Consider the following 21149-nt stretch of genomic DNA (forward strand, 5'->3'; position numbering starts at 1 on the left):
ATATGAATCATTTCCTTATAAAGACACATGCACACATATGTTCTTTGTGTCACTATTCATAATAGCAAAGACATGGAATCAACCTAAATGCCCACTGGTGATATACTGGATAAAGAAAATGTGGTACATATGCACCATGAACTACTATGCAGCCATAAAAAAAAGAATGAGATTATGTCCTTTGCAGGGATGCGAATGGAGCTGGAGGCCATTTTCCTTAGCAAACTAATGCAGGTACAGAAAACCAAATACTGCATGTTCTCACTTGTAAGTGGGAGTTGAATGATAAGAACACATGAGAGGGAACAAGATGCACTGGGGCCTTTCAGAGGGTGGAAGATGGGAGGAGGGAGAGGATCAGAAAAAATAACTGATGGGTACTAGGCTTAATATCTGGGTGACAAAATAATCTGTACAACAATCCCTCATGACATACATTTACCTATGTAACATGCCTGTACATATACCCCTGCACTTAAAAGTTACAAAAATAATAATAATAATGTGAAGGAAAGCTGTCGACCTGCTGTCAGGTGTCAGGTGTCGACCTGCTGCCTTCTCTCTTTGCCGACTGAGTTGTATCTCCCCAGGTTTCATATGTTGAAGCTCTAACTCCCTGTATTTCAAAATGTGACTGTATTTGGAGATGTGGTCTTCAAAGAGGTAATCAAGGCAAAATGAAGTCACAAGAGCAAGGACTAATCCAATGTGAGTGGTGTCCTCATAAAAGAAAACTTGGACACAGATACACAGGAATGACACAAAGAGATGACACCACCTGCAAGCCAAGGAGAGTGGCCTCAGGAGAAACCACCCCTGCCTACACCTTAGTCTCAGACGTCTGGCCTCCAGGATTGTGAGACAACATATTCCCGTTGTTTGAGCCACCCAGTTTGTGGTATTTTGTTATGGCAGGCTGAGAAAATTAATGCAGGCAGGTGTTCTCCAAGAACCTAGCAAAGCAATAACCATCCCTCTGTAGAAGAGGATGAGTAGCAGCTGGATAATCAGGTCACATCACAGCCAGCACTCCACTCACTCTCTCTGTTCCAGGTACTGTTCAGAGTATCTGGTTGTATTAATTCACACAGTCCTGTGACCACCAACATGTCAGGTACAATTATCACCTCTCCCTTCTCAATGAAAAAGGAAGGAACAGCAAGGCTTGCCCAATGACCCACAGTTGGTGGCTCCAGAAGCTACACACTGGCTAGCCTCTCTAGCAGCTCCTGCTTGTCTGAACACACAGGTGCAGCAGTCAGGATGCTTTGGGTTGCCTTCTACAACAAGAAAGAAGCACACAGTTTCTTCCAGTTCCAATGACACAATAAGCCCCAGTTGACACATACGTGAAAAATGAGAGTGTGGAAATCAAAGGAGCTAGAAAGCAAGCAAATACATGAGGAAAATTATTCTCACAAAGCTGTAGATCTTGGGCTGAGAAACCTCCCAGGGAACCACACTCAGTTGCAGCTTAAGTGAGCACCACCGTTAGCAAACACAGTCGGTAATGGGATCCAGATGCCTTAGAGTGTTTATAGATTTGAATTAGCAATCAAAATTCTAGGAATCTAGATGACACAATGACAAAGTGGGGACACAGATCTGAACATAAATATATTCAGTGTAGCATCACTTATAGTGGGGAAAAGACAGAAATCGTTTAAATTTGCAAAGTAGGAGAAAGGTACAGGAAGTTATTACTTCCATTTAATGAAATGTTGAGAAGCCATTAACAGTACTTTCAAAGACGTGGATAAATGCTTAGAATAAAAATATTTTTTAAAACATAGAGGGAAATTTACATATACAGTGTATATCCAACTAGGTGCAGAAAATTGTCTGGAAAAAAGCCTGGGAAATATTGGTTCTGGTTCATGAAACTGAAGATAATTGAATTTTTTTTCTGCTTCCTCTTAAATGTTTCCTGCTTCTTTATAAACTCTTCAAACATTTTACAATAAGCACATATTCATCTGATGTTTTACAGCTCAAGTTTTCAGAACCTTAGGGAAAAAAAGAAGAATATTTCATACATGCACATTCTAAAGGTAAAATGAGGCACAATTTACCTGTTCCAAATGAAGTCATTGAACACCTTTACATATTGAATGTACACAAGGAAATCCTGAAGCAAGCCTCAGCTGTGCTTTACTTCGATATAAGTGGAAGTTGTACAAAGATGAACATGGTTTCAAACTTCGGGCCATGACTCAAAGTGAGGATCACCATACATGTGTGTGTGCACACACATAGTATACCCACCTACGCATGCACACATACAGGCATTCACACGAGTACACACGTACACATGCACATACTCATGCAGCACGTGCACACATGTACATGTACGCACACACATGCGTGCACATACAGACAACTGCAACAATGTCAGGAGCCACGAGTTTCTTTCAATGGAGTTAAGACATTACTCCTTATTAGTTGTGTCCTTGTTTTCTCACTTGACTCTTTGGAAAATGACACCTTCCTCCAGCCCTGACTTACTGTAGGAGATGTTTGCTGAGAAATGAATACCTAAGAATTTTGTACAGAGGTAGGAGGGGAGTGGTTGGCTCATCTCCCAGGCTCACACTTCCAGCTGTCAGTCCAAGAATGGGCAGGAAAGGAGAAGCCTCAGCACAGGGACAAAGAAGCAGAGGAGGTCCCCTAGATCTGGAACATCCTATCCCTTGCCCTTCTGCTCTCTGGTTTATACCTTCCTGTTCCAGGGAGATATCAGTCATCAAACATATCAACCAGTCACACCCTCTAGTGGGATGAGGGAACACACAAATCAATCAGGCAGAGACTGCACCGCTTATGACCTTTCTTCTAGTCCAGATGACCAAAATAAAATAAAATAAAATCATTGAGAGAAAAATACAAGACGATGTTGCCATCGTAGAATTTCCACCTATGCAAAACAAAAGCAGTCCCTTCAACCCAGTAAAAAGAAGTGAGGATGAAAAGACAGAGAGAGGCTGGGAGGGATGCTGGATTTAGAAAATACAAACGTGGAATGCCCAATTAACTTTGAAAATCAAACAAACAACAAGTAATGTTTTAGTATGAATATGTACAGTAAATTGTTTGCAGCTTGTCTGAAATTTGAATTCACCTGGATGCCCTGTATTTTTTCTGGCTACCCTGTGTGGGTGTGCTGGGCACATTGGAGATTACCCTCCAACTCACCATCAGCACGCCGGGAATAGAGAGAGAGGCGTGAATCTGCAGCAGAGCAGGTTTGGGTGGTCTGGGAGCCACTGAGGATATTAGTTTTTTTTTCTCTAGACATTTTGGAGTTAGGAAAGACTGTCATGCAGGGAATGGATGTGGTCCATTTGGTCTATTTTTAAGAAAGATAACTTTGCATCAACGTGGAGGTAGGTAGGGGTGAGATGCTGAGGTCAGACTTACCTTGAGGAGTGGGAAGGAGTTACATGGGCACTGTAACTTGCTGTTAAGTCCAGATCAGGGGCAGTGAGGCCTGAACTAAGGTAGTGACTTCAGGGATGGGAAGTAGATACAAAATACAAAAGACATCGTATTTTCCAGAGTTAGGAAAAAAGACATTAGAAATAAATTGAATATTAAGGGTTGCTTTGCTAATTAAACCACCTCAGCCATAATCTGTCTGGATTTTTTAAATCTCCTAATTAATCTACTAATCCAACTAAAGCAGAGAGCTGCCAAATGCAAGTTGGCATGGAGGCCACTCAGTTCTTTGGCTTGCCTATGCAATTGGCTTTTGCTTATAAATCCAAACTTGTTTTACATGTATGCTCTAGAAGTATATGCAACCTGCTCACATTACCAGATGCAATTAGACACATTAATATGTGCAAAGGCCCTCCATTTACACTGAGCTTTTCTCCTCAAGGTGAGCTGCTGCTGGCTTATGCAGGCCAGGAAACTAATTAGCATTGCCCCCCCAAAACTGACAGTGATGAAAGAAGAAGTCAATGAAATTAGACAGATCGAGCGGAATCAAATTTAATTGGAAGCATATAAAAAGAGTTTATGCAATGAAAAAGAGAGGACCAGATGTTTGCTTGTGAGCTCTTGACTCCAGTGTGGAGAACTGCAGTTGACACTGAGCGCCACAGGCCAGGAAATGATCTGATACTGAATCTATAGAGTTTCCCAGTCGGACAACAGGGCTGAGAAATGCTGGGGTCATACTCACAGGGTCACTTTATAACAAAGAAAGAAAATGGAGTGGAGAGAAATGCATTTGTTCGGTGCATGATGTGTGTGTGTGTGTGTGTGTGTGTGTGTGTGTGTGTGCATGTGTGTGTTTGAGAGACAGAGAGTGAAAGAGAGAAAGTTCTCACTCTCCTCCTACCTCCCAGCTGGAGACACCCTCCTACCCACAGGAGACTTTGAAAAAGCGTTTTAAAATGTAGATGTTATTATTACTCAAGTATGATGATGCCAACAAATCAGGAGATAACTTTCATTGAAACTACACTTTGTTACTCACAGATCCCAAGAGAAGGAGACCTGATACACCACACAGGGAAGAACCAGCATCAGTCAGGAGACAAGGGAAGTAGTGGGGGCTGTTGTGGGAATGTGAACAAGAGCCTTTACTGTGATTTCCAAGAAAAGGAACATGTGAGGAAGGACAAGCACGTTTCTAATTGACTAGTGTGAATCATTTCAGCAGGCGCTGGGGGAGAAAGTCTGTCCCTAGTTGGCTGGTACCCTGCCCTGGGTTGATCAGGCCAGGTGGACAGTGGCTCTGGGTGGCAAAGAGGAGGCGGTAGGAGTGTGGGCTCTGGATTGATTTGTTTGCATGTGAAAGGCACAACCACAGGTGAGTCCTTTACTATGGCTAGGAACTGGTTATCCCTGGAAGGGGCAGTCCCTCTAGGGGCAGTAACTGCACCCCTCCAACCCCAGCCAAAGCATCAGAAATACAGAAAATAAAAAAGTGTGACTAATACAATGGGATGGTACAATTTCCTTTAGTGTGCAGATGCCTGGGTTAGCTGATACCCTACAAAGTGCAACAAAAGAATTGTCCTTGACTTGCCTTCTGTGAGCCCGATCGCAGCCGTGCAAGTGAGGTCTTTCATGGTTATTGAGCCTAGGACATATAAACTCAAAGTTTCCGTGTAGCTTCGGTATACTCTAAATTTTTCAGAAATGCAGCTACTGTGTAAACCAGTGGAAAATTACTGTTTAAAGCAGAAACTGCTTATTGTTTTGGAAAACCATGCCATCAGTAGTGATGCCACTCACCGCTTTTGAGTTTGCAATGCAATATGGCTGTATCAGCCTTCACTCTGCCCCATTCTATGCAAATATATGACAAAAGATGTAAAGATGGCTTTTAACAAACTTAAAACCAAATATTTTTAAATTAGCGGACATTCATAAAATACACTAAATTGTATTAATAAGGGTTAGTGGCTATATTTTACATTGTCATTCTATGTATATTTTAAAATTGTATAACACAATAAGATCATTTGGTAAAAATCACACATTGAAATGATTAATATGAGCCTCTCTATGAGCTTTCAAACTTATTTTGATGCTGTTCCAAGATGTTCACCCCTCAGCTTTTCGATAACCCTCTTAGATTATTAATACTATTTCTTTGTCTAGTCAGTTCTCTATTTCCTGTCACTACTAAGGAATAGACCTCGAAAGACTTTAAAAGACTGGAGGCTGAATGGAAAGGCTGAAATGAGAAACAATTACAAGACAGGAAATGTATCTTCTGCTCTGTTTTGTCATCCCCTGCCCCATGTGTTAACATGGGGAATTCCCTGATTACTTTTAAATGAGGCCCAGGTCACTTACAAAAATATCATTCTTTTATTCACCTGATTCATGTTTAATATTTCTTCCCACACTTTTCCTACTTTAATGAAAGTTATTTTCATCTTTTTAATCACATACGAATAAGTCTGATCTAGTATTTCTTACATTAACAATAGCTTTAATTCCAGTGTCTACATTTATCTTTACTTGTGCATTTTCTTTCTTTTTAGTACCAAATGGTTTCTGACCATTTTCCTTCTTTTAAATCCAAACTTTTTCCACATAAGTGTAAGCAACTGAATATCTCATTCTGTGTTCTCATCAATTCATGCCTGAGCACTGAGAATTTACATATTATCTTATTAGAAATTATTTTATTTCTTTTATATTAAAATATTAAAATTACATTAATTTTAAGACTCATAGGCAGATAGTTTTCATTATCTGTAAGTTTCATTTCAAGAGAGTAAAGGAGGTAATATAAAATATTTCTCTTAAAAAGAAGATTTGAAAACTCCTAGAAATTATAACCCTCTTTATGGATCTGAAAGCCCATTTATGGTGTCTGGTAATTTTATTCTTTGTTACTTTTGGCAAACTCTGTCAAAGTTGAAAATAAATACCCTTGTATAATTTAAAAATATGTAAATTGCCAACTCTTACTATTTTTGGCTTTTAAAATAAAAAAAATCAGAATTTCATGATAAATTCAAAAATATTTATTGACATTTATTCAGCTCTATGTCTTTATATTGCTAAATATGTATTATAAGTATGTTCAAGCTTTGATTTTTTTTAAATTCTGTAATAGACTCTGATCTGTCTTCCTAGCTAGCCAGTAGCTAAAATTAGTGTTACAATCACAAAGAGAAAATGTAAAAACCCGCCACTCTAAATTCACTAAACAAAATGTTGAAATGAGCGTTTGCCATTCAAACGTGGATTGAGGTCCTCCTACATTTGCTTCCTTTTGCAGGGTATAGAATCCAATATAGCTCAACGTAGCTCAAATAACTCACTAGAGGTCACAAAATACTTTGTATGGCCTGATGGAAAAGGCACAACCATGGGAACTTAAGGGAGACTTGCAAAGTAAAATCAGCAGATCTTTTTCCCAGTTGGCTGTGACAGGGTAACTGTTGATTCCGAAGTAGCTCAAGTTTAACATATTGGGTAGAAGTTAACCATGAGCCGTATGTGAGACTGCAGGATTGCAGTGTGTGTATGAAGATAGTGGATTGTTGGTTTAACCTTCACCTAATGGGAAGGCAGGGAATTAGGAGCCTGAAGAAATGGAAGGACAGGAGGAAATGAAAGAAGGAACAGGAGTGATGGTCCCCCCAGTCGAATATACGAAAGTTCCAAATGTGGCATGGTTCAGCATGGTTCCAATGGCCGAGGTACTTCCAAAAGATTACCAAATCTAGCATTTGAGTCTCCTGGTTTCCTGAAGAAAACAATTTTTTAAAAATTTCCTCTGAGCCTCAAATTGAACTCATTGAACTTTTAGAAAAAAATCTGTTCTTAAAAGTCACCAGCTTGGTCGATCATCCCCTGACCCACAGGATAGGGAATGATTCAATATTGTCCCACTGGTGGGGACATTCTCACCATCACTGTTCTTCTGAGCCCAGTTACCTTTCTACATGAGTGTACCTCCAATTCCCTTTTCTTCCCTTCAAATATGACCCAGAAAGTGAGCCCTCTGCACACCTGACATCCATCTCAAGGCTTAGTCTTTTTTTTCAATTTAGAATTCCTCAGTGGGATTTGGAGGGAAAGTCTCAGCTGAATACAATGTTCATTTGCTTTACTATAATGCAGAAAAATATTTTCCCAGGAGCCTCCTGCCTCAGGTGCTGATGGTTGAGGGAGAAATCAGATCATTTTGGGTCCTAGGACACATTTTATCTTCATCTCAACATTGCAGAGAGTAGACTTTTTTGCTGGTCTTTGTATCATAAATTGACATCACAAATGTATTTTGTAACATTATTTTCTTATTTTTGCTTCTTTCCAATAGTCAACTCTTCTCATCCAGTTTCCTTGAAATCTTGGCCTTCTCATTTTTTTTATCTCTTATTTCTTAGAATCTTATTTCTTAAATTTTATTCAAAGTACCAAGACGATGCAGTCTAAGTTTTTCCTAAATAAATCACATTTCCAATTTATGTTCTCTCTCTATCTCTTGAGGGCCATATATTCCTACTTTTATGTAAAATAATATTTTCAGTGACCCATATTATTTTTATGTTTACCCATCCCTAAATGATGCATGAGCTCTCCAAGTATGGAATGCGTTTTCACAAACAGAATGAATTGTGTTTGTTTTCCTTCTATCCCTCCATTTTCACTTGTATAAGATTAGAAACTCTCTTTTCCATTTTTAATTTTAATTCAGTTTGATGCCATTTGCTTTGAAAAGCATAGAACCAGAGTCACAAGTAATTTCAGCAAGAAAATACACCACCATCAAAGTGTTATCTCTAAAAAATAAAATAATTTTATAAAATTAATTTTAAGTGCTATTTTTGCTCTTTTGGGTCTGAACCAAAAAGGAAAAGGTATGCATGCCTCTTTTCCTCCCAACATAGCTAGGAAAACCCATCACCATTAGTGGCCTTTTTCTGCCATTGATACACTTGTCCTCCAGACCTCCGGGGCATGCTTGCCACACCAGAGTAGTGTGCCATATTCGGGAAACCCCATATCTGTGACAACACTGAAAGCCCTGTGGTTGGAGGTGGTCCCTCACTCCCAGCCCACCCTGTCCAGCTGCCTTTTGCCTCTGCCTGCTTTTCCCCAGGTCCTGCCACCCACTGACTTACTGCTGGCTGAGCACTTGGCCCCTGCACCCCCAGTAGGAGTGACTTTCTGCCCAAGGCACTCTGAGCACTCCCACCCCACCTGATCTCTTTGTTGTCTAGGAGCCTGCAGCACCATGGGCCCCCAGACTCTCTTATCCTCACCCCTCACACCTGCCTTCCCCAAACACTCTATCTGGGAAACCAGGATCTTTTCTGTGTAGACTGAAGCCCACTTGTTGGAAGCTGGTTGGTGGGCTTGGTGGGTTTTCATGCTAATTTCATCCTGGCTAACCCCCACTTGGCCTTTGGCATTTCACTTGGGAAACAAAAGCATCACATTTTTTCTCAAAAATGTACAGCTACTTTTAAAACATAACCTAAGACTTCCCTTTCTGACTCTTCCTTAAAGAATAAGTGATTTTTTTTAATATTTATGCATATTAATTCAAACTTTTAAAAAATTATTTTGTTATCTTATAAAGCACAAAATTCTTACCCGGAATCAAGTTGCTCAAGTACCATCCACACAAAAAATAAAGGCTTGAATCAAACAGAATCATCCAGCAAACCCAGCCAAATGTCATGCCCCCTTGTTCTGGAGCCTGGTACATATTATTCCACTGAATCCCTAGCAGGAAGAAAAAGGTCAGAGTTAGAACGCACAAGCTCTTTTATGGTAGATTTTGTCACAATAAGTTTATTACTTCTGGAAGCTAAAGTAAAGTTGAATACAGCTAAAACAAAAGGAAGGTCAATACCATCGGCCATAACTCTTTAAATGAAATGTTAACTCGTGCAATCTCACATCTATTTCCATGATATCAGGTGGGGTGACTGTTAATTACATTTTAATATCTAATACTTTAAAAAGTTTTAATTTTATTTTACTTTAGGTTCTGGGGTACATGTGCAGGTCATGCAGGGTTGTTGCATAGGTGCATACTATGTCCAGCATTTCTCCCCATGTTATCCTTCCCCACCCTTCCCACCCCACACTGTCCCTCCCTTAGCCTCCCCCAACTGCCCCCAGTGTGTGATGCTCCTCTCCCTGAGTCCATGTTTTCTCATTGTTCAACACCCGCCTATGAGTAAGAACATGTGGTGTTTGGTTTTTGGTTCTTGTGTCAGTTTGCTGAGAATGATGGTTTCCAGATTCATCCAAGTCTCTACAAATGACACGAACTCAACGTTTTTTATGGCTGCGTAGTATTCCATGGTGTATATGTGCCACATTTTCTTTGTCCAGTCTATCATTGATGGGTATTTGGGTTGTTTAAAATTTTTAAAGGTCACCTTACTTATATCTCATTTTATTTGCCCAACTAGGAAGGACTTTATATTTAAGGAACATAAGCATTTGGAAAAAAAAAAATTTTAAGTATCCTTGAGAACCCAAATTCTAAACTGTGGAACTCTCTGTGCTCTTGAAAAATATATAAATAGGAAATATAATAACTGGGGTGGGAAAGAATTAGTATTTTTATACAATGTGTTTGTGATTTACTTCTGGATTAACATATAATTTAAGAAAAATATTCCCCTTTCTAAATTTCCCTATGGTACTAGGCAACAGCTCAATAAAGTATATCTTTTAATCATTGTGTACTTGGAATTTAGACCAAAATATTCAAATGGTCTAACAGTGACCATTTCTTGTTTCTATCTTCTTGATTCAATTTATCCTAAAGATTAGTTAGAAGAAATCATTGAGGATTACTCATCTGTAAAAGAACATTTTTATATGTCTTATTGAAAAACTCTAAGAACTGAAAGACCAGTACAAATTAACTGGCTAATACGACAATTGCTGGCATCAAATTTTACTTATAGCATGTGTTTTACTACTGTTTACAAAACATACCCCCCAAAACTATACAAATATCTAAGAAATATATGTCTGTTGTGGATTAGAATTTTAGTTGTCAAATTCTCAATATAAGCAAGAAATACTACCAATGGATTTTTAGAAAATCATTTTAGGATGTATTGGTAGGAGATAATTGCACTGTATTTTATGCTGATTAGACCTATTTCTGGATCCTGACCTCCAGGAATGATCTAGTAAATCTAGGAGTAAAGATGAGAGCCAACAAATATGTGGACGGTTGTCATGTGAAAGTGATCATTAGAAAGGAGGCACTAGAAAACACGTGTAGAAGATCCAGGAAGACAGATCCCAGGTCAACAATTACCTAACAGGTAGGTCCCAACCTGAGAGCTGAGCTTGTTTTCCTGCAACTACACAGTCCCATCTGGGGGTGACAGGAGACAGTGACAGATCATCAGGCATTAAATTCTCATTAGGAACATACCACCTAGCTCCTTTGCATGCACAGTTTACACAGGGTTTGGGCTCCTATGAGAATCTCATTGCCCCCACTGACCTGACAGGAGGCAGTGCTCAGGTGATAACATGAGCAATGGAAAGTGGCTGCAAATACAGATGAAGCTTCTCTCCCTCACCTGCTGCTTACCTCCTGCTGTGCAGCTCAGTTCCCAACAGCCAATGGACTGCTCCATGGCCCAGGGGTTGGGGACCCCTGGTCTAACGGATGGACACATTTGCATACCTTGTACTTGGAAGGTTTATACAATCACTCGCCTGACCAGAACAGGGGCGGTATAAGGAAGACCCAAGCATTGGCTGGGTGGCTGACCTGGATAGCATCTGAAGAAAGGGGTGCCATGATTATTCTTGACTGTTCTCAAAACTGGGGGCACAGGATGGTGGGAGGTGTTTACAACAGCAAAAACAACCGATTTCATTCTGAAAGCTCTACTTGACAATGAAGACTTCCAGCAGGATTACTTGCAATATAACTATTAATTTTCAAAAAGGTGATTCACTGAGAGTCACTTTTTACACATGACTTCGTCTTACCTGTCTCTTGTCCTTCCAGGAATGTAATAAAAAATACTCCTTGTCCAAAGGCAGTTGTGGAGAGAAGGCACTGCGCACAGATTCATGGAGTGAAGAGAAAAACTGCATGTTAGTGTTTGATAGGAACAACAGAAAATCCACAACACTTAACTCAAAGCGAAAAGCTGTGACAACTTCTCATTTTGATGACGCCCAGTCATCGCTTCAGGCAAACATTTAAATATTTTAACCTGAAAAACTTAGAATGTCAGTCCACTCTGAAAAGCATGATAACAAGCTAGTTTTTAATGCTAAAAGGAATTACTTCTGTTCACTGAGATGCTTGAAGTGTCATAAATCCAATGCATCATACACAGAAATGTGTAACACAAAACAGTGAAAAATGGAATAGAGCAATTTACTATTTTTATTATTAAGTGAATGCCCCGGAGTACACTGCAGGCTGACTGATGGAATACATACACTATTCTACACTAGAAAGAACGTGTATTGAAGAAAAATGTTATTTTATCTCAGTGGAGAGGTCTTATGTTAGAACAAAACCCCATTGAAATAAAAAATCTCACATCAAACAATGCAACGTACCAGAGTTAGATTTGATTTTACTTTCTAGAAAACATTTTAATATATAAAAAGAAAATCAAATTTTGCATACATAGAGCCCACACATATAAGGACTGAAGTAAAACCAAAAATAACAGCATTTGAAAATTAGGTCAGATCATGAATGACTCCTTTTCTATGTATAAGGAAAATATGGGGAAGGACCCAAAATGGCCCCACTTGTGTTAATTATTCTGAAAACACCTAATTAACACTTATTTAAAATTATTGGTTATGAGTTTGTACAAATGTGACATAAGCTAATCAAAACCAATGAACACATGTCAATAGATAAAATATTGATGGAATATAACCACTTTTTCATTACGCATGTATATCTATGTTGTGTGTATATGGCTAATAGAAACCAGAGAGCTCTAAATTATTTTTTAAAGTTGAAGAAAAATCACTTGGCTTTCATAAAATATTTTACTCTTGGCCTTAAATGAACAAAGAAGGTGTTGTGCTCCCAGTAAGTGAATGAAGCACTGGAGTTGCCATGAAGCCTGTGCCGGACTAAAGGGCTTTCGAGGGCCTTTAAATACCCCTGAGCATCCCTGTGTTCTACATCTCCTTGACACCTCCCCAAAGTCTCTAAGAGAAAATGAATCTGTCATATCTCTCAGCAGACTATAATTTTAAGAAGTCACTTGAAGGCCGGGCGCGGTGGCTCACGCCTGTAATCCCAGCACTTTGGGAGGCTGAGGCGGGTGGATCACGAGGTCAAGAGATCGAGACCATCCTGGTCAACATGGTGAAACCCCGTCTCTACTAAAACTACAAAAAATTAGCTGGGCATGGTGGCGCGTGCCTGTAATCCCAGCTACTCAGGAGGCTGAGGCAGGAGAATTGCCTGAACCCAGGAGGCGGAGGTTGCGGTGAGCCGAGATCACGCCATTGCACTCCAGCCTGGGTAACAAGAGCGAAACTCCGTCTCAAAAAAAAAAGAAGTCACTTGACCTTTTAGGGAGAATAAAGTCTTGAGCACAGTGCAAGTGTTTACAGTGACGCCACTGGCTCCCTGAAAGCGATCATTTCAACAGCGATGTGTTCACCCTCACTTTGAGTTCCTGCTATGTGTCAGGCACTGTGCTTGCCAGCAACTGTCACAAAAGAATGAATACATTTGTATGTTCTACATATTTGATGTTACAGACCTGAAAGTGTTATCAGACTTTTTTAGGAGGTACATTTTAAATGGATGAGTGACTCTGATATTGCTAACAGAGAGATTTTTCTGCTTAATGTGATATAATTCATAATGCTTCAAAAATGCTTATATTTTACTTCTAAAATAGCTTTAGAAATCTATTTCCTTCTGTGCATGAGAGAAAGAGAAAATAAAGTTATACGCTTCCTTAAGTATGCTGCTTATTTTCCAGAGTCTGCAGAAAGTCTCCGTTACATAAAAAATGGACATTCTTAAGGTGCTGCTGTCCAGCAAAAACACTGCAATTTCAATGGTTTGCATTTGAGGGTAAGATTTTAAAAGGCAGTTATCAGAAAGCCCATGTAGATACGATCATGACAAATTTAAAAGGTGTGGGTGGTAGGTTTTGTTTTGTTAGATACATGACAGTTTTGTTTCATTTTGTATTTTGACAAAACAACTTACTTACCAGAAATGTCTGAATGACAAAACTTAATTGGTTATGTAGAACCAATAGTACTATGTAGGGCAGAAAGCTGATCATGTACAGCAGGCTGGTGCAAAGGGCCGCTGTATTAGCTTGGCTGAAAAATGTACTCAAGAGGTAGCTCAGCATGATGACTGACACCCCAAAATCCCAGAGAAAGAGGAAAATAATAAAGCCATTGCTGTGTGCGAAGATGCCACTTGTTTTCAGAATGATGGCCAGAGCAGTACTGCTTATGGTCAACACAGCCATGTTCTCCAGGAACCAGGCCAGGAAATGGATCACTGGATGCACTCCCATCATCCGCATGTACTATCAAAAGGAAAGAAAACCCAGGGTTATCACAGCATGCATACTTGAGGAAGAACAGATTAGATGGTAGGAGAAAGAAAGTGGACCAGTGGAAAGATAAATCTGCTTGCTTGCAAATTCAGCCCTATGAAGGGCCCTGGGAAGGACGTTGCCTCCTAGAGCTTAAGATTTGATTTTCATGAGCACTTGTATCCTGGAACTTAAAATTAAATTAAATTTTTAAAAAGAGCCATTTATGACAAACCCATAGCTAATAGCATACTGAACGGGCAAAAGCTGGAAGCATTCCCCTTTAAAAATGGCACAGAACAAAGATGCCCTCTCTCACCACTCCTATTCAACATTATATTGGAAGTTATGGCCAGGACAATCAAGCAAGAGAAAGAAATAAAGTGTACTCAAATAGGAAGAGAGGAAGTCAAACTGTTTCTGTTTGCAGATGACATAATCCTGTATCTAGAAAATCCCATCATCTCAGCCCAAAAGCTCCTTAAGTTAATAAACAACTTCAGTAAAGCCTCAGGATACAAAATCAATGTGCAAAAATCACAAGCATTCCTGTACACCAACAGGAAACAAGCAGAGAGCCAAATCATGAATGAATGCCCATTCACAATTGCCATAGAGAGAATTAAGTGCCTAGGAATACAGCTAACAAGGGAAGTGAATGACTTCCACTATAGGAGGACTACAAACCACTGCTCAAGGAAATAAGATAGGACACAAACAAATAGAAAAACATTCCATGCTCATGGATAGGAAGAATCAATATCATGAAAATGGCCATACTGCTCTAAGTAATTTATAGATTCAATGCTATTCCCACTAAACTACCACTGGCAAATTAGACAAACTAGACCCCTTCCTTACACCTTATACAAAAATTAACTCAAGATGGATTAAAGACTTAAATATATTTTTTGTTTCAATTTTTTTTAGTTATTCTCTCATCTTTATTATTTCTTTTCTTCTGCTGGGTTTGGGTTTCTATTGGTCTTGTTTCTCCAGTTCCATGAGGTGTGACCCTAGGTTGTCTATTTGTGCTCTTTCAGAGCTTCTGATGCAGGCATTTAATATTATGAACTTCCTTTTAGCATCGCTTTTGCTGTATACAAAAGGTTTTGATAGGTTGTATTACTATTACCATTCAGTTCAGTTAATTTCCAACTTGATTTCATTCTTGACCCATTCAGGAGCAGGTTATTTAATTTCCATGTATTTGCAAGGTTTTGAGGGTTCCTTTGGTAGTTGATTTTCAATTTTACTCCACTATCGTGTAGTGGCGTATGGTCTGAGCCAGCTATGACAAATCCACAGCCAACATTATACTGAACAGGGAAAAGTTGAAAGCATTCCCTCTGAGAACTGGAACAAGACAAGGACACCCACTTTCACCACTTCTATTCAACATAGTACTGAAAGTCCTAGCCAGAGCAATCAGACAAGAGAAAGAAATAAATGGTATCCAAATCAGTAAAGAGGAAGTCAAATTATTGCTGTCTGTTGATGATATGATCATATACCTAGAAAACCCTAAAGACTCCTCCAAAAAGCTCCTAGAAGTGACAAATGAATTCAGCAAAGTTTCAGGATACAAAATTAATGTACACAAATCAGTAGCTCTGCTATACACCCATAGCGAACAAGCTGAGAATCAGATCAAGAACTCAACCCCTTTCACAATAGCTACAAAAAATAAAACAAAATACTGAAGAATATACTTAAACAAGGAGGTGAAAGAAATCTACAAGGAAAACTACAAAACGCTGCTAAAAGAAATACAAACAAACGGAAACATAGGCCATGCTCATGGATGGCTAGAATCAATATTGTGAAAATGACCATACTGCCAAAAGCAGTCTTCAATTCAATGCAATTCCCATCAAAATACCACCATTATTCTTCTCAGAACTAGGAAAAACAATCCTAAAACTCATATGGAACCAAAAAATAACCCACATAGTCAAAGCAAGACTAAGCAAAAAGAACAAATCTCGAAGCATCGCATTATCCAACTTCAAACTATACTATAAGAACATAGTCACCAAAATAGCATGGTACTGGTATAAAAATAGGCACATAGACCAATCGAACAGAATAGAGAACCCAGAAATAAACCCAAATACTTACAGCCAACTGATCTTCAACAAAGCAAATGAAAGGATACCCTATTCAACAAATGGTATTGGAATAATTGGCAGCCTACATGTAGAATGAAACTGGATCCTCATCTCTCATCTTATACAAAATCAGCTCAAGGTGGATCAAAGACTTAAATCTAAGTCTTTGATCTAATGAAACCATAAAGAGTCTAGAAAAATCACATGAGAAAAACCCTTCTAGGCATTGGCTTAGGCAAAGACTTCATGACCAAGAATCCAAAAGCAAATGCAATAAAAGCAAAGATAAATAGATGGGACTTAATTAAACTAAATGGCTTCTGCACAGCAAAAAAATAATCAGCAGAGTAAACAGACAACTAACAGAGTGGGAGAAAATCTTCACAATCTATATATCTAGCAAAGGACTAATATTCAGAATCTACAAAGAACTCAAATAAATCAGCAAGAAAAAAATAAACAATCCCATCAAAAAGTTGGCTAAGGACATGAATAGACAATTCTCAAAAGAAGATATACAAACGGCCAACAAACATATGAAAAATGCTCATTATCATCAGAAAAATGCAAATCAAGACCACAATGTGATACCACTCTACTCTCGCAAGAATGGGCATAATCAAAACGTCAAAAAATAATCAATGTTGGCATGGATGTGGTGAAAAAGAAACACTTTTACACTGTTGGTGGGAATGTAAGCTACTACAACCATTATGGAAAGCAGTGTGGAGATTCCTTAAAGAACTAAAAGTAAATCTACACTCTGAATCAGGAATCCCACTCCTGGATATCTACCCAGAGGAGAATAAGTTATTGTATGAAAAAGACACTTGCACACATTTGTTTATAGCAGCACAATTTACAATTATAAAAATATGGAACGAACCTAGATGCCCATCAATCAATGAGTGGATAAAGAAAATGTATATATACACACACACCATGGAAAACTACTCATTCATAAAAAAGGAATGAAATAATAGCATTCACAGCAATTTGGATGGAATTTGGAGACTACTATTCTAAGTGAAGTAACTCAGAAATGCAAAACCAAACATCGTATGTTCTCACTCACATGTGGGAGCTAAGCTATGAGACACAAAGACATTAAGAGTCATTCATTGGACTTTGGGGACTCATGGTAAAAGATGGGGGGTGGTGACGGATAAAAGGCTATATATTGGGTGCAAGGAACACTACTAGGGTGATGGGTGCACCAAAATCTCAGAAATCACTACTGAAGAACCTATTCATGTAACCAAACACCACCTGTTCCTGAAAAACTCAATGAAAATTTAAAAATTTTAAGTTATTATACTTTCAAGTTTTATAACCGTATTACAACAAAAATTGCAAGGCCTTTACATAAAAAATTCTAAGCATAAATTAAGATGGGAAATATGTTGCTATGTCTTTCTGGGTTATTTAAAAGTTGTTGAATGAGGAACATTGATTTGTTCTTACAATCTCATATGGCTATCCTTTGATTTTCTTTCACGTCAATGGAAAATATCTGTTAGATTCTGGCATGGCTTCCGACTTCAACATAAAATAATCTTTCTGAGACAGGGGCTCAGCTATTTTGTGCATCAGAATCCCAGCAGAGGAGAGGAAAGCAAAACAGAGAGGCTCAGGTTAGTTATGGGACAAGATCCGTTTTGAAAGTCCCCAGTCTCCCTGTTTTTGCCTCCCAGAAAGGTTTAAGAATATTTACCTCTTCTATCTGGATCTCCTGCTCATACACCAACTTTCTGACCATGCTGGCCACAGACACCATCCACGTCAGCATCATTATCAGTGGAAAAAAGAAACCAACGTTGTTCAGGAATCTGTAAAGGCATAATTCAGTCAGCATCCAGAGGCAAGCAAAACGACTCTACTGATTTTTTACATTTTTCTTCCAAGTTATAAAGCACTTTCAGGAGTGATGTCTCCTTTGGTCATTTCTACATGCTTGTGACTTAGGTAGGACAAGCCATGATTGGTGTGCTTATTTTGCAGATGTACAAACTCATGAAAGAACCCACGAAGGAGACACAACTGGTTCAAGGTCTCTCAGACAGCCACAGCCCAGCCCCAATACTCTCTGACACCTGCCATAGGCAGTGCAGGTTAGAGCAAAACAGGTAACTAATCCATACCTACCATTTCTCCCACTTAATAGAGACCATTATCTATGTTCAATTATTGATATTAACTGATCACAGATTATCATCTATAACATACGTGAAAATTGGTAAATGAAAATCTTCCTTTCTATTTTTACAACACTCATATTTCAACCTACTCTAACTGGGCTCCATTTCTAATACACATTTGAAATGACTCTTATCTAGGGCATCAGTGACAGTCATGCCTCAAAATCCAATGAGAATTATCCCAGTCATTTTCCTTCTTTAGCTCTCAGACATGTTTGATGACATTGGTCATTCCCTCCTCCTCTCTTTTTTCTTAGCTTCCAGAACAACTCCCAGCTTTGCACCCACAGCTTGGCAACGTCTCCTTTACCTGCCTTTAAATGTAGGCATTCTCACCTCAGGCAGGACCCTCTGTCTTCCCACCACATACTCCCTGAGCTCTAAATCGCCATAATAATTATGCATTCAACATTGAGGCCAAACAAAGGTGCAAGCCATGTTACTGGGCTGATGATACATGAATGAGCCAAAAAGAAAAAAGTTCCTGCCATTAAAGATCTTTCATTCTAGTGTGTCAGCCAAGTGGAAAGGGACACAAAATAATTCAATAAACACAGAGATTGCTATGTTCTGTCCCTGCCAAAATTCATGTTGAAATTTAATTGCCCATGTAAAGGTATTGAGGGGTGATGCAGCCTTTAGGAGGTGTTTGGGTTATGGGGACTCCACTGTCATGAATGGATTAATGTAGTTCTCATGAGACTAGGTGAGTTCCCAGCATACTGGATTAGTTCTTGAGAGGGCTGGCTGTTACGAAGCAGGGTGTGAAGCGCACAGCCCCTTCCCCTTACACTTTCCACCATGAGTCAAAGTAGCATGAAGCCCTCAGCGGAAGCCGACCAAACAGGCTGCCTGATCTTGGACCTCCCACCAGAATTATGAGCCAAATAGACTTCTCTTCTTTACAAACTACCCAGTCTCAGGTATTCTGCAATAGCAACACAGAAAGGACCAAAACAGAGACACATAATGTCAGGTAGTGATAAATGCTGTGAGGAAAAAAGAACCAGCTTAACCAAAAGTGAGAAGGAATGCTGTTTCGGACAGGGTGATCAGCTGAGCTGACGGCGGAAAAAAATATTTGAGCAGAAAGCAGATGAAGTAAGGAAATGAGTCACACAGGTATCCGAAAGAAGAATCCTCCAGGCAAAGGAAAAGAAAGGGCAGGGGCCAGAGGTGGGAGCAAGCAGAGCATGGGTCAGGAGCAGCCAAGGCCTTCACGGAACAGCAGCAGACGGGGTCAGAGCACAAGCAGGGGCCAGATCACACGCAAGAATCCTTCATGTCAGGGTAAGTTCTATATTTTATTAGTGAACAAGAAGGTACACTGAAAAGACTTTAAAAGGAGGAGAGAGAGAAACAGAGCGGTGACATAGTCAGGTGGACACTGTTTTTAAAAAGACCACTAAATGCCATGTAGACAATGGGCTACAGGTGGCGAAGCCTATGAAGAGTGGGGTCAGAAGGCTACAGCAGACTCAGCAGTCGAGATGAGAAACAAGGGCTCCCCAACAAAGACAGTGGCCCTGGGGACAGGGAAATGACCAGATTGGACATTTGCCCCGATGCAATAGCATCTCAGAGGCCCTCCAGAACTTCTTCATAGCATTAACAGCATGGAACACATTCAAGACTTAATGTCTGCCTCTCATACCAGAATCTAAGCTCCTTAAGGAAGACCTCCCACTGCATCTCCTTGGCCTGGCAAGGGTCTGCCTCATAATGGAAACCAAATACTTATTAATAAATACATGAATGTGTAACAAAGAAAGGGAAATTTTTTGTTTTTATTCACTTTTCTGCTTAAGACAACTTTTACAAACTGTCAACTTGGCGAGTCACATTTGAAAGTTAAATATGGGCTGGGCGTCGTAGCTCATGCTTGTAATCCCAGCACTTTGCGAAGCTGAGGCGGGTAGATCACCTGAGATCAGGAGTTCAAGACCAGCCTGGCCAATACATGGGGAAACCCCATCTCTACTAAAAATACAAAAATTAGCCAGGCTTGGTGGCGGGCATCTGTAATCCCAACTACTCAGGAGGTTGAGGCAGGAGAATCACTTGAACCTAGAAGGCAGAGGTTGCAATGAGCCATGACTGAGCTAATGTGTTCCAGCCTGGGTGACAGAGCAAGGCTCTCTAAAAAAAAAAAAAAAAAAAAAAAAAAAGGAAGGAAGTTAAATATGGTTAACTTGTACAGTATGCTATATGCTATACAGTGACTGTTTGCTTGCAGAAGGCAGAGTCTTTTAGATTTTCAGTTTTGTGTCTGGGTTTTTTTAAAAGCATTATTTTTGTAGTGCTCAGAGCAGGTAGAAGTCTATGAACAGGAAGTGCCATAAACTCTACGTGTCTATCCAATAAACGCCATTTGTTTTCTCAGAGTAACATAGTTTACCACAGAGAGAAAGCTTGGATCATCTGTAAAGTTAAAGATTAGTTTAACTTTAACTACAGAGAGGAAGATTAGTTTAACTTTAAAGATTTAGATAGTTTAGCTGAAGATTTAGTTAAAGATTTAGTTAGTTTAACTAAAGATTTACAGCTAGTGCTCGACTTACGACCACGATTGGTTCCGACAGACTGGCTATAATACGATTTGGTCGTAAGTTGAGTAGGCCTTATGTACAGTACTGTGAAATGATGTTATAAAAATCTTTAAGTCATATTTTATCATAATTTTCTTTCATTATTGTTATGTCATAATTTTCTTTGTTCATTTTATGCCATTTGTATCATCTCTACACCATTTTGTTACTTATTTTTACATTCGCCAGGTTTAAGTAAAACACTGCATTACCAGTACAACTGGTTTA

General features: G+C 39.3%; 1 protein-coding gene across 1 annotated transcript in view; it reads right to left on the reverse strand.

The window, feature by feature from the left end:
- The window catches only part of ABCA13 (ATP binding cassette subfamily A member 13), a 424450-nt gene that overhangs the window by 217799 nt on the left and 185502 nt on the right, over positions 1–21149 (reverse strand). Inside the window, 4 exon segments of the mRNA XM_032244250.1 lie at positions 9079–9210; positions 11464–11533; positions 13686–14015; positions 17850–17964. Of these exon segments, the coding sequence (XP_032100141.1) occupies positions 9079–9210; positions 11464–11533; positions 13686–14015; positions 17850–17964 (647 nt within the window).

Source organism: Sapajus apella, unplaced genomic scaffold (assembly GCF_009761245.1).
Source record: "Sapajus apella isolate SASKATOON/1434 unplaced genomic scaffold, GSC_monkey_1.0 scaffold54, whole genome shotgun sequence".
NCBI classification, from domain to species: domain Eukaryota; kingdom Metazoa; phylum Chordata; class Mammalia; order Primates; family Cebidae; genus Sapajus; species Sapajus apella.